The sequence below is a fragment of the Prenolepis imparis genome, unplaced genomic scaffold (assembly GCF_030444845.1).
Source record: "Prenolepis imparis isolate NDT839.2.m4 unplaced genomic scaffold, iyPreImpa1.0 SCAF_3, whole genome shotgun sequence".
Taxonomy (NCBI): Eukaryota; Metazoa; Arthropoda; class Insecta; order Hymenoptera; family Formicidae; genus Prenolepis; species Prenolepis imparis.
In genome coordinates, this window is record NW_028141161.1 from 22,358,783 (window position 1) to 22,370,904 (window position 12,122).

At 32.7% G+C, this 12,122-nt stretch overlaps 1 protein-coding gene and 2 pseudogenes across 4 annotated transcripts; all 3 read right to left on the bottom strand.

The window, feature by feature from the left end:
* Positions 1-142: 142 nt before the first annotated feature.
* On the bottom strand, positions 143-6,882 carry LOC145933427 (cytochrome P450 9e2-like). 4 transcript variants are annotated; one of them, XM_083033103.1, is made up of 4 exons: positions 6,750-6,882; positions 4,748-6,631; positions 4,188-4,275; positions 3,015-4,106 (listed from the first exon to the last, which is right to left on the bottom strand). In XM_083033103.1, the coding sequence occupies exons 2-3, from the start codon at positions 6,301-6,303 to the stop codon at positions 4,272-4,274; spliced, it is 1,560 nt and encodes a 519-aa protein (XP_082889229.1). In that variant the 5' UTR covers positions 6,304-6,631; positions 6,750-6,882; the 3' UTR covers positions 3,015-4,106; positions 4,188-4,271. The 4 variants fall into 4 exon arrangements, with proteins under 4 accessions (XP_082889232.1, XP_082889231.1, XP_082889229.1 ...); XM_083033106.1 differs by lacking the exons at positions 4,748-6,631; positions 6,750-6,882 and adding an exon at positions 143-957 and having other exon boundaries at positions 1,675-4,106; XM_083033105.1 differs by lacking the exons at positions 4,748-6,631; positions 6,750-6,882 and adding an exon at positions 143-957 and having other exon boundaries at positions 1,461-4,106.
* LOC145933430 (cytochrome P450 9e2 pseudogene) lies at positions 6,659-9,227 on the bottom strand (annotated as a pseudogene).
* Positions 9,228-9,869: 642 nt separating this feature from the next.
* LOC145933431 (cytochrome P450 9e2 pseudogene) lies at positions 9,870-12,120 on the bottom strand (annotated as a pseudogene).
* Positions 12,121-12,122: the final 2 nt, after the last annotated feature.

Sequence of the window (12,122 nt, forward strand, 5' to 3'; positions counted from 1 at the left end):
TCATTGGAATCATCTTTCTCATTTGCGTCGTTCGCATGATATCATCGCTTACGCAATAAAAGTTAATGCATCTATAGTCCGACCGCACCTTCTGCTTCGGCTTGGGCTGTGGCTTCGGCTTCGGCTTCAGCCGAAGGTAACAAAGAAATCGAAGTTCAGTTTTGTCGTCAGGCGAAAAATTGACATGCGGTCGGATTCTAACAGTATCTAATATATAATTTAATCTCAATTATAGCAATAAGTATTACGCTAAAGAGCTCCACTGCTATCATTATAATTTAATAAAATGAGATCAAATATATCGAAAAAAAATTGACTGTGTTAGCTTTTATATTTTTAAATATATATTTTTTGTACATATCTGATGTGTGACATACTTTACGTTACAACAAACAGCTTATTAATGGACTAACTGGATTACTTAATAGATTGACTATTTTCGACAATCTTAAACACGTATATTATTAATTATTAACGATGCGCAGCGAATAGAAGACTTTTTTTTATGACCAAACCTACTGTGACATTACTAAAATGATTTGTATAATCGCCATACGATGTCTCGCTATTTTTTTAAATTGTACCTTGTTAATTTTGTTTATTTTATAAGTTTGTAGGTATGTATGTATAAGTATTGTCTATATTAATATGACAAAATATGTTTGTGGTCTCCCGTTTTCATAGAGTCTTAATAGCTTTAAATATTGAAATGAATATTGCCCTTTGATTATTTTACAACTGTATAAGCACAGCATATTTGAATGCTCCTTCGGTTTGCATAGAGAATATACTCTTTTTTAATTTCAACGAGTCTTTTCGCACAAACTCAACGATCCAGCAAATGAAGTAGCAAAATCTTCGTCTCCAGCAACATAAATCTGTTCTTATTTCAAAATCAAAAAAGAAATGTTGTTTATATTCCTCTGGATATGTTGTTGTTTCTTCGGTTTATTTTATCTGAAATTTAAATAATATTAAAATGATGTATGGAGCTACATCTAGGATCTTTTTATGCTTATATGTATCAAAATTTAATCTCTCTAAGATTATATATATTTTAAAAATATTAACGATTATTTTTTAAATGAGATGTTTCTAAGGGATTCATTAATTTTATATATTAATACCATTAATATTATATATATTAATAAATATATATTAATAAATATAGCACTAAATATTGCACATAATATCAAAAATATAATTAAATAAATCAATTTTTTAATTATCAAATACATATATATATATATCTTAAGATTGCCATATATGTATTTCGCATGAAATTTATAAAAAAAATAATAAAACAAATAAAAAATAATTTTTTAATATCACAATAAATACTGGCAAACAAAATATATTAGAAAACATTTTTTAATATAATATTAAAAATAAATATTTAAATATTATTCATTTTTACATTTTTTAAATATACTTAAAAATATATCAATGAATTTTGTTACGGCTGATGTTTTCCATTGGCAGCATTAGTAGCAATAGTATGATGAATAGTTTTCCTTGGTGACACATTCAGCCAGAAGCCACCTTCGGGCTGCATATTGAAACTGCCCTTAGCAATCTTAAGCGGTAATAGTGTTTTCTCGCAAGTTTTCAAATTACTACGTGCTAATAGATGAAACAGAAGAACTTTCGTCTCCATTAAAGCGAATCTATTACCAATGCACATCCTAGGACCCAGTCCAAATGGAAGATAGGCTCCGGAATTCAGAATCTCTTTTTTTCGCTCACCAAGGAATCGTTCGGGATCGAACTTTTCCGGCTCTTCAAAATATCGTGGATCATGATGAAGTCCGTAAACCGGTATCGATACGGCTTCTCCTTTTTTTATAATAAAAGGTTTCCTTCCTGGCAATGTCGGGGGCAACTCAAAATCCTTCACGCATACTCTGTCCATTGCTGTAGCAACCGGATACATTCTGAGAGCTTCACTGATGACCGCATCCAAGTATTCCATATTATTAACCATTTCATATGGTGCTTGGCCATTTGATTTTTCCAAGACTTGATCGATTTCGTGTTGAAGCTTTTTTTGTGTTTCCTGATTTACCGCGACTTCGTGAGCGGCAAAACACATTAACGTCGAAGTGCTATCAAAGCCGCCAAAGAAAAAAATGAACGCTTGAGATACCATATCTTCAGCAGACAGTTCTTTGCCCTCCTTCCCTCTAGATTCCATCATCAGTTGCAACATGTCTGGACGAACGATACCATTTTCGTCTCTAGTTTTTATGGTTTTTTCTACGAGATTTCGAAAAAAAACTGCTATCTGTTCACGAATCATTCTTAATTTCAGAATTTTTGCCAGCCAAGGCAAGCTTTTATATACATATATTTTCAGAAAGGAAATACCGTTGAAATTGGTTGCCTCCCTGCCATAAACATAAAATTCGTTCTTCGGATTTTTCATAGAATTAACACTGACGCCAAAGGCGCAAGTAGCTATAACATCATTTGTGTATCTCATAAAGACATCCTTCATATTCATTGTCCTCTTCTCTACCGGCATTTGCGTCAAGTAATTGCTAAATTCAGCGGCGTAATCCGACATCAATTTAAACATATTTTTCATCTTACTGGACGTAAAAGCTGGACTCAGTAAAGGTCGTACCTGCCGCCATCTTTCTCCTTTGAGGAGGAAAAGATTTTTGCCGAATAATGGTTCTTGATGTTCCTCGATCATGGTGCGATGATCCGGGAATAAATCGAAATTTTTCAACGCGATAGATTTAATAAGATCGGGATCACGAAGTACTGTAAGTGGCCCGACCAAATCAAACATACCGACATACTTAGCCTCAGGATGTAAATTGTAAATTTTCTTGATTAAATCAACAAATGATTCACGACCGAAGATCGGTGGTCCCACATTTCCAAATATGGGAAATGGTGTTTTATACGGTATGCCATGTTTCTTGAAAGAATTCAAATACTTCAAGAAATAAAAGTAGAGGCCTAGAGCGCCCGCTATCACTGTCAAAGCGATTACATATATCATATTGAAACAAGAAATGATTTTATGAAACTAGTATATATATTACATATTCTAGATAAAACCGAAATCAACTGTCGCACTCGTATATTAAGGCAACTTAACTCGTCGAGATTCGACGATCGACTGACGGTCCGCGCATCGAAATTATCTCTCTCATATACACGTTTACATAATATCATTGCTTACGCAACAAAAGTCAATGACATTATCTACGATTGCACCTTCTGCTTCGGCTTCGGCTTCGGCTTTGGCTTCGGCTTTGACTGCAGGTAACAAAGAAACCGAAGTTCGTCTTTGTCTTCAGGCAAAAAATAGAGCTTTGGTCAGACTCTAACAGTATCTAATATATAATTTAATCTTAATGTTATCAAAAAGTACTGCGCAAAAAAGCTGCTATCGATATAATTTAATAAAATTACATAAATTATATTAAAAACTAGCTGTGTATCTTTTGTATTTTTAAATGTATATTTCCTTTTTGCACATTGCTGATGTGTGAACGTAATACGTTACAACAAACAGCTTATTAATAGAAAGACGAGATTACTTGTTAGATTATTTTCGACGATCTTAAACACGTATATTATTAATTATTATTAACGATGGAGAGAATAGACCGGTTTTATGACTAAACCTTCTATGATATCACTAAAATGATTTGCATATCGCCGCGTGACATCTCTCTATTTTTTTAAATGTACTTTGTTATTATTTTCATAAGTTTGTATGCATATAATGTATTGTCTATATATTAATATGACAAAATATGTTCGTGGTCTCCTATTTTCATAGATTCTTTAAATATTGGAATGAATATTATTTTACAACTGATCTACTTGAAAACTTCTTCGGCTCGCACATAGAGAATATGCTCTTTTTTTTTTATTTTATTGCTATCGCAATCTTTTCACACGAATTCAACAATTCAGCAGTCGAACCGAGCAAAACCTTCGTCTCCAGCAATGCAAATCTGTTGCCGATGTTCATTATCTAGCCTAATTCACATGGATAATAAGCATTAAGTTTACACTTTTTCCTTTTGTTTTCATCCAGGTTTAATCTCTCAGGCTTGAATTTCTTTGGTTCCGGAAAGTACCTGGGATTGAATTGAAGGCTATAAAACCTGATCTAGATTTATCGTTTTTGCTTCTATGATATATGAATTTGTATATGGTACCTGAAGAAATAGTCTTCTTATTTCAAAATTAAGAAAGAAATGTCCTTTATTTCTTTGGATTTCTTGTTGTTTTCCATCTTTATTTTATCTGAAATTTAAATAATATTAAAAATGTGTGTATAAAGTTTCATTCAGGATCTTTTTATTCTTACATGTATTAAGATTATTTTATTTTATATAGGTATTGTATCAATATTAAATCTCGCTAGATTATATATATTTATATATATTTCAAAAATATTAGCGACTATTTTTAAAATCTGAGATACTTTTAAGGGACTAATTTATTTTATATATTAATACTACTATAATATATGTATATCAACACTTAATCAAGAATTATGCGTAACATCTTAATGTTGTCTCTATTTTGTGAAACTGATTAACAACACTTAATTTAAAAAATGAAACTTATTAAACAAATGAAATAAAAAATAATTTTCTTCTAATATCGCAATAGATACTGATAAACAAAATTGCAGGAAATTTTCTTATATTGAAAAATTGTTTTCAAATTTTTAAAATATAATTAAAATTATATATTAATGAAATTTTCTTACAGCTGACGAGTCCTATTGACAGCATTGGTAGTAATAGTGTGATGAATAGTTTTTCTTGGTGACAGATTTAGCCAGAAGCCGCCTTCGGGCTTCATATTGAAGCCGTCCTTGATGATTTTAAGCGGTAACAGTGTTTTTTCGCAAGTTTTCAGATCGCAACGTGTTAATAGATGAAACAGCAAAATTTTCGTCTCCATTAAAGCGAATCTATTACCAATGCACATCCTGGGGCCCAGTCCAAATGGAAGGTAGGCTCCGGAGTTGAGACTTTCTTTCTTCTGTTCGCCAAGGAATCGTTCGGGATCAAACTTTTCTGGCTTTTCAAAGTACTGTGGATCATGATGAAATCCATAAATCGGTATCCATATGACGTCTCCTTTTTTTATAGTAAAAGGTTTCATTCCTGGTAATGTCGGGGGCAACTCAAATTCTTTCACGCATACTCTGTCTATAAATGCAGCTATCGGATACATTCTGAGAGTTTCGTTGATTACAGCATCCAAGTATTCCATGTTATTAACTATAATTTCATATGGTGCTTGTCCATTTGACTCTTCCAAGACCTGATCGATCTCATCTTGAAGTTTTTTTTGTATTTCCTGATTCGCCGCGAGCTCGTGCGCAACAAAACACATTAATGTCGCAGTGCCATCGAAGCCGCCAAGAAAGAAGAGAAACGCCTGAGATACTATATCTTCAATAGATAGTTGTTTGCCCTCCTTACTTCTAGAATCCATCATCAGTTGCAACATATCCGGACGAATGATACCTTCTTTATCCCTAGTTTTTACGGTGGTCTCTACGAGATCTTGAAAGAAGTTTACTATTTTTTTAGGAAATATTCTTAATTTAAGTATTTGTGCCAACCAAGGCAAGCTTTTAAATATGTATATCTTCACAAAGGCGACACTAGTAAAATTAATAATCTCCTTGCCAAAAAGGTAGAATTTGTTTTTCGGATTTCTCATGGAATCAACAGTAATGCCAAAAGCGCAAGTAGCTATTACGTCATTTGTGTATCTCGTGAAGACTTCTTTTATATCCATTACCCTCTCCTCTACTGGCATTTGAGTTAAGTAATTGCTAAATTCAGCAGCGTAATCTGACATCAGTTTAAACATATTTTTCATCTTGCTAGACGTGAAAGCTGGACTCAATAAAGATCGTACTTGCCGCCATCTGTCTCCTTTGAGGAAAAAAAGATTCTTGCTTAATAATGGATCTTGATGTTCCTCGATCATAGTGCGACGATCCGGGAATAGGTCGAAATTTTTCAACGCGATTAATTTAATAAGATCTGGATCGCGAATCACTACAAGTGGATTTGTCATATCAAACATGCCGACGTATTTAGCCTCAGAATGTAAATTATAAATATTCATGACAAGGTCAACTACAGATTGACGACGGAAGATCGATGCTGCCATATTTCCGAATATGGGAAGTGGCGTCTTATACGGTATGTTATGTTTCTTGAAAAAGTTTAAATTCTTGAAGAAATAATAATAGAGGCCTAGAGCGCCTGCCATCACCGTCAAAAGGATTACGTATACCATGTTGAAGAAAGAAATCACTTTATTAAACTGATATACTAGTATACATATTACGTTTCGAATATAAACCGAAATCAATTTTTGCACTTTATCGCAAATATTTATTCTCTTTATGCAATTAATAGCGAAGACGGTATACAGCAAAGGCAACTTTACTCGTTGAGATTTGACGGCCGACTGACGGTCGCAGCAGAACGATCCTTCTCATATGTATGTTCGCATAACATAATTGCTTACGTAAGAGAAGTTTAAGTATCTCGACAATTTAATCTCATTTATAACAAAAAGTACTGCGCAAAGACGGCTCTATCATTGTGATATTTTGGTAAAACTGAAATAAAATTTATATAAATCTGTATTATCTTTTATATATATATATTTTTGCTTTTTACATATTGCTAATGTTTCACATTATTAACAAGGAATCAATAGAAAGATGACGAAATTACCTGTTAGATTAACTACTTCCGACGATCTTACGAACATGTACATATATCATTAATCTTTAACGATGGAGCATATAAAGATTTTTTTCTGATGAAAATTATTGTGACATCGTTAAAATGATTTGCAAAATCGTTGCGCGACCTCGTCATATTCCAATTCTATTAAACTTTTTAAATATTTTTTATATGTTTGCATATATAATGTATTATTTGTATTAATATGATATAAAATATTTTTTTGGACTCTCATTTTTCTAAAATCTTAGTAGCTTTGAAAATCAATCAGCACAACTATTCTTTGATTATTTATCTTATAATTGTAGCACGTAATTGTGTTTGTAATCGTAACTGCTTGTGTAAAATTTTCTCTCGATACAACAATTAGCCAAAAATCGTTATCTATTATTGTATTTTATTTTATAGTATAAATATTTAATTAATTATAATAATTCATTTTCAATATTAAAAAATGTATTATTTAAATACTCAATTTTAATATCTTAAGATTATATATATATATATTTTTTTTTATGCGATAACTGTATAAAAGTAAAAAATAAAAAATTATTTTATTTAAATTAATATCCCAATAGTGATTAACAAAATAAGAAGAAATAATTTTTTATATTGAACAATTCAAGGTATAATTAAAATTATATTAATAACATTTTCTTAAACCTAATGTGTCATATTGACAGCATTGGTAGAAATAGTGTGATGAATATTTTTTCTCGGTGATACATTTAACCAGAAGCCGCCTTCGGGCTTCACATTGAAACCGTCTTTAGCAAGCTTAAGCGGTAACGGTGTTTTTTCGCAAGTTTCCAAATCACAACGTGCTAACAGATGAAACAGCAGAATTTTCGTCTCCATTAAAGCGAATCTATTACCAATGCACATTCTGGGGCCCAGTCCAAATGGAAGGTAGGCTCCGGAGTTGAGACTTTCTTTCTTCTGTTCGCCAAGGAATCGTTCGGGATCAAACTTTTCTGGCTTTTCAAAGTACTGTGGATCATGATGAAATCCATAAATCGGTATCCATATGACGTCTCCTTTTTTTATAATAAAAGGTTTCATTCCTGGTAATGTCGGGGGCAACTCAAATTCTTTCACGCATACTCTGTCCATAAATGCAGCTATCGGATACATTCTGAGAGTTTCGTTGATTACAGCATCCAAGTATTCCATGTTATTAACTATAATTTCATATGGTGCTTGTCCATTTGACTCTTTCAAAACCTGATCGATTTCATTTTGAAGCTTTTTTTGTACTTCCTGATTTACCGCGACCACATGAGCAACAAAGCACATTAAATTCGCAGTGCCATCGAAGCCACCAAGGAAGAAGAGGAATGCCTGAGATACTATATCTTCAATAGACAGTTCTTTGCCCTCCTTACCTCTGGAATCCATCATAAGTTGCAGCATATCTGGTCGAACGATACCATTCTTATCTCTGGTTTTTATTGTAGTTTCTATGAGTTCTCGAAAGAAATTTGCTATTTGTTCAGAAATAATTCTTACTTTAAGTATTTGTGCCAGCCAAGGTAAAATTCGAAACAGATATATCTTCACAAAAGCGACAAAACCAAAATTGGCAGCCTCCCTGCCGTAAACGTAAAATTTGTTTTTCGGGTTTTTCATGGAATCAACAGTAACGCCAAAAGCACAAGTCGCTATTACATCATTTGTGTACCTCGTGAAGACTTCTTTTATATCCATTACCCTCTTCTCCACTGGCATTTGCATCAAGTAACTGCTAAATTCAGCAGCGTAATCCGACATGAGTTTATACATACTTTTCATCTTGCTGGACGTGAAAGCTGGACTCAATAAAGACCGTACTTGCCGCCATCTCTCTCCTTTGAGGAAAAAAAGATTTCTGCCGAATAATGGATCTTGATGTTCCTCGATCATGGTGCGACGATCCGGGAATAAGTCGAAATTTTTCAACATGATAGATTTAATAAGATCAGGATCGCGAATCGCTATAAGTGGATTTGTCATATCAAACATGCCGACGTACTTGGCTTCAGGATGTATATTATAAACATTTTTGACAAGGTCAACTACAGATTGACGACGGAAGATTAATGATCCCATATTTCCAAATATAGGAAGTGGTGTTTTATGCGGTATGTTATGTTTTTTGAAAAAGTCCAAATTCTTGAAGACATAATAATAGAGACCTAAAGCGCCCGCTAACACCGTCAAAGCGATTACGTACACCATGTTGAAGAAAGAAATTATTTTATTATATTAAACTGGTATACATATTATGTAGTTTTGAATATGAACCGAAATTAACTCTCGCACTTTATTCCAAATATATATTTTTTTTTTTATGCAATTAATAGTGAAGACGATATACAGCAAAGGCAACTTCACTCGTCGAAATTCAACGGCCGACTGACGGTCGCATCGGAATTATCTTTCTCATACGTCTCGCATATCATCATCGCTTACACAATGGAAATTAAAGTATCTCGACAATTTAATTTCATTTATAACAAGAAGTACTGCGCAAAAGCGGCTCTGCCATTGTGAATATGTTTTGATAAAATTGAAATGAAATATATGAAACACACACACACTATTATCTTTTATATATATTTTTGTTTTTTACACATTGCTAATGTTTCACATTATTTACGTCTAACAAGAAATAATAGAAAGATGACTCGATTACTTGTTAGATTAATTATTTCCAACGATCTTACGAATACGTATATCATTAATCTTTAACGATGAAGCGTATATAAAAGACTTTTTTTATGATGAAAATTATTGTGACATCGTTAAAATGATTTGCATGTTAAAATGATTTTCGATTATCTTATAATTGTAGTACGTAATTGTAATTGTGTTTGTAACCGCTTGTGTAGAATTTTCTCTCGATGCAATGATTAGCTAAAAACCGTTGTCTACAAATTTTATTTTATAGTATCAATATTAAATTATTATATTATATTATATTCATAATATTTAATTTTTATAATTTAAAAATACACTTGAATACTAAAGTTTTATATCTTAATATTGCGTATATATATTTTGTATCAAATCTTTATAAAATCAAAATTAACAAATAAACATGATAACAAATATACTAAGTAAAAATGATTCTTCTTAAATTAATATCGCAATAGAGACAATTTAACAAAATAATAGAAAATATTTTATTTTAAAAAATTATTCACTTTTTAATTTTGAAGATACAATATATTAATAAAATTTTCTTACATCTAACGTGTCCCATTGACAATATTTGTAGCAATAGTATGATGAATATTTTTTCTTGGTGATACATTCTGCCAGAAACCGCCTTCGGGCTTCATATTAAAGCCGTCTTTAGAAAGCTTAAGCGGTAACGGTGTTTTTTCGCAAGTTTCCAAATCGCAACGTGCTAGCAGATGAAACAGCAGAATTTTCGTCTCCATTAAAGCGAATCTATTACCAATGCACATCCTGGGACCCAGTCCAAATGGAAGATAGGCTCCGGAGTTCAGAATCTCTTTTTTCCGCTCACCTAAAAATCGTTCGGGCTCGAACTTTTCCGGTTCTTCAAAGTACTGCGGATCATGATGAAATCCATAAATCGGTATCCATATAGCTTCTCCTTTTTTTATAGTAAAGGGCTTTATTCCTGGTAATGTCGGAGGCAACTCAAATTCTTTCATGCATACTCTATCCACTGCTGCAATAACCGGATACATTCTGAGAGCTTCGCTGATCACTGCATCCAAGTATTCCATGTTATTAACTATTTCGTATGGTGCTTGTCCATTTGACTCTTTCAAGACCTGATCGATCTCATTTTGAAGTTTTTTTTGTATTTCTTGATTCACCGCGAGCTCATGCGCAACAAAGCACATTAATGTCGAAGTGCTCTCGAAGCCGCCAAAGAAGAAAATGAACGCCTGAGATACCATATCTTCAATAGACAGTTCTGCTTTGCCCTCCTTATTTCTGGAATCCATCATAAGTTGCAGCATGTCTGGACGAACGATACCCTTTTCATCCCTAGTTTTTATAGTGGTTTCTACGAGATTGTGAAAGAAATTCACTATTTTTTCAGGAAAAAGTCTTATTTTTAATATTTGTGCGAGCAAAGGCAAGCTTCTAAATATGTATATCTTTATAAAAGCGAGACCATCGAATGTGGTAGCCTTCCTGCCGTAAACATAGAATTCGTTCTTCGGATTTCTCATAGAATCAACAGTAATTCCAAAAGCGCAAGTAGCTATTACGTCACTTGTATATCTTGTGAAAACTTCTTTTATATCCATTATTCTCTTCTCTACTGGCATTTGCGTCAAGTAATTGCTAAATTCAGCAGCGTAATTTGACATCAATTTAAACATACTTTTCATTTTGCTAGATGTGAAAGCTGGACTCAGTAAGGGCCGTACTTGCCGCCATCTTTCTCCTTTCAAAGAAAAAAGATTTTTACCGAATAATGGATCTTGGTGTTCTTCGATCAGAGTGCGATGATCCGGGAATAGATCAAAATTTTTCAACGCGATAGATTTAATAAGATCTGGATCGCGAATCATTACAAGTGGCTTTGTCATATCAAACATGCCGACGTACTTGGCCTTGGGATGTAAATTATAAGCATTCTTGACAAGGTCACCTACTGATTGACGACGAAAGATCGATGCTGCCATATTTCCGAATATGGGAAGTGGCGTCTTATGCGGTATGTTATGTTTCTTGAAAAGGTCCAAATTCTTGAAGACATAATAATAAAGGCCTAGAGCGCCTACTATCACCGTCAAAGCGATTACATATACCATGTTGAAGAAAGAAATTATTTTATTAAACTGATATACTAGTATATATACGTATTACGTAGTTCTAAATATAAACCGAAATCAAGTCTTGCACTTTATCGTAACTATTTATATAATCTCCTTATGCAAATTAATAGCGAAGAAGATATACGAAAGCAACTTTACTTGTCAAGATTCGATGATCGACTGACGGTGCATGGCATCGGAATGATCTTTATCATACATATATACGTTTTCATGTGTCATCGCTTACGCAAAGTCAATATTTCAACAATTAATCTCAAGTGTCTCCGCTGTACTCTCAATATAATCTGATAAAATTGAGATAAAATATATTAAACTGGTATCTTTTATATTTTTAAATATATATTTGCTTTTTGCACTTTGCTTATATTTTAAGTAATTCAGGAACTGGTTATATAGAAAAATAAAGAAATTGCCGGTTAGAGTGTTTGTTAGATTTTCAATGATCTTACGATCACGTATATCATTAATCATTAACGATGGAGCGTATACATAAAAGACTTTTTCTGATAAAACTAGTGTGACATCGCTAAAATGACTTCAAATCGATTTCATC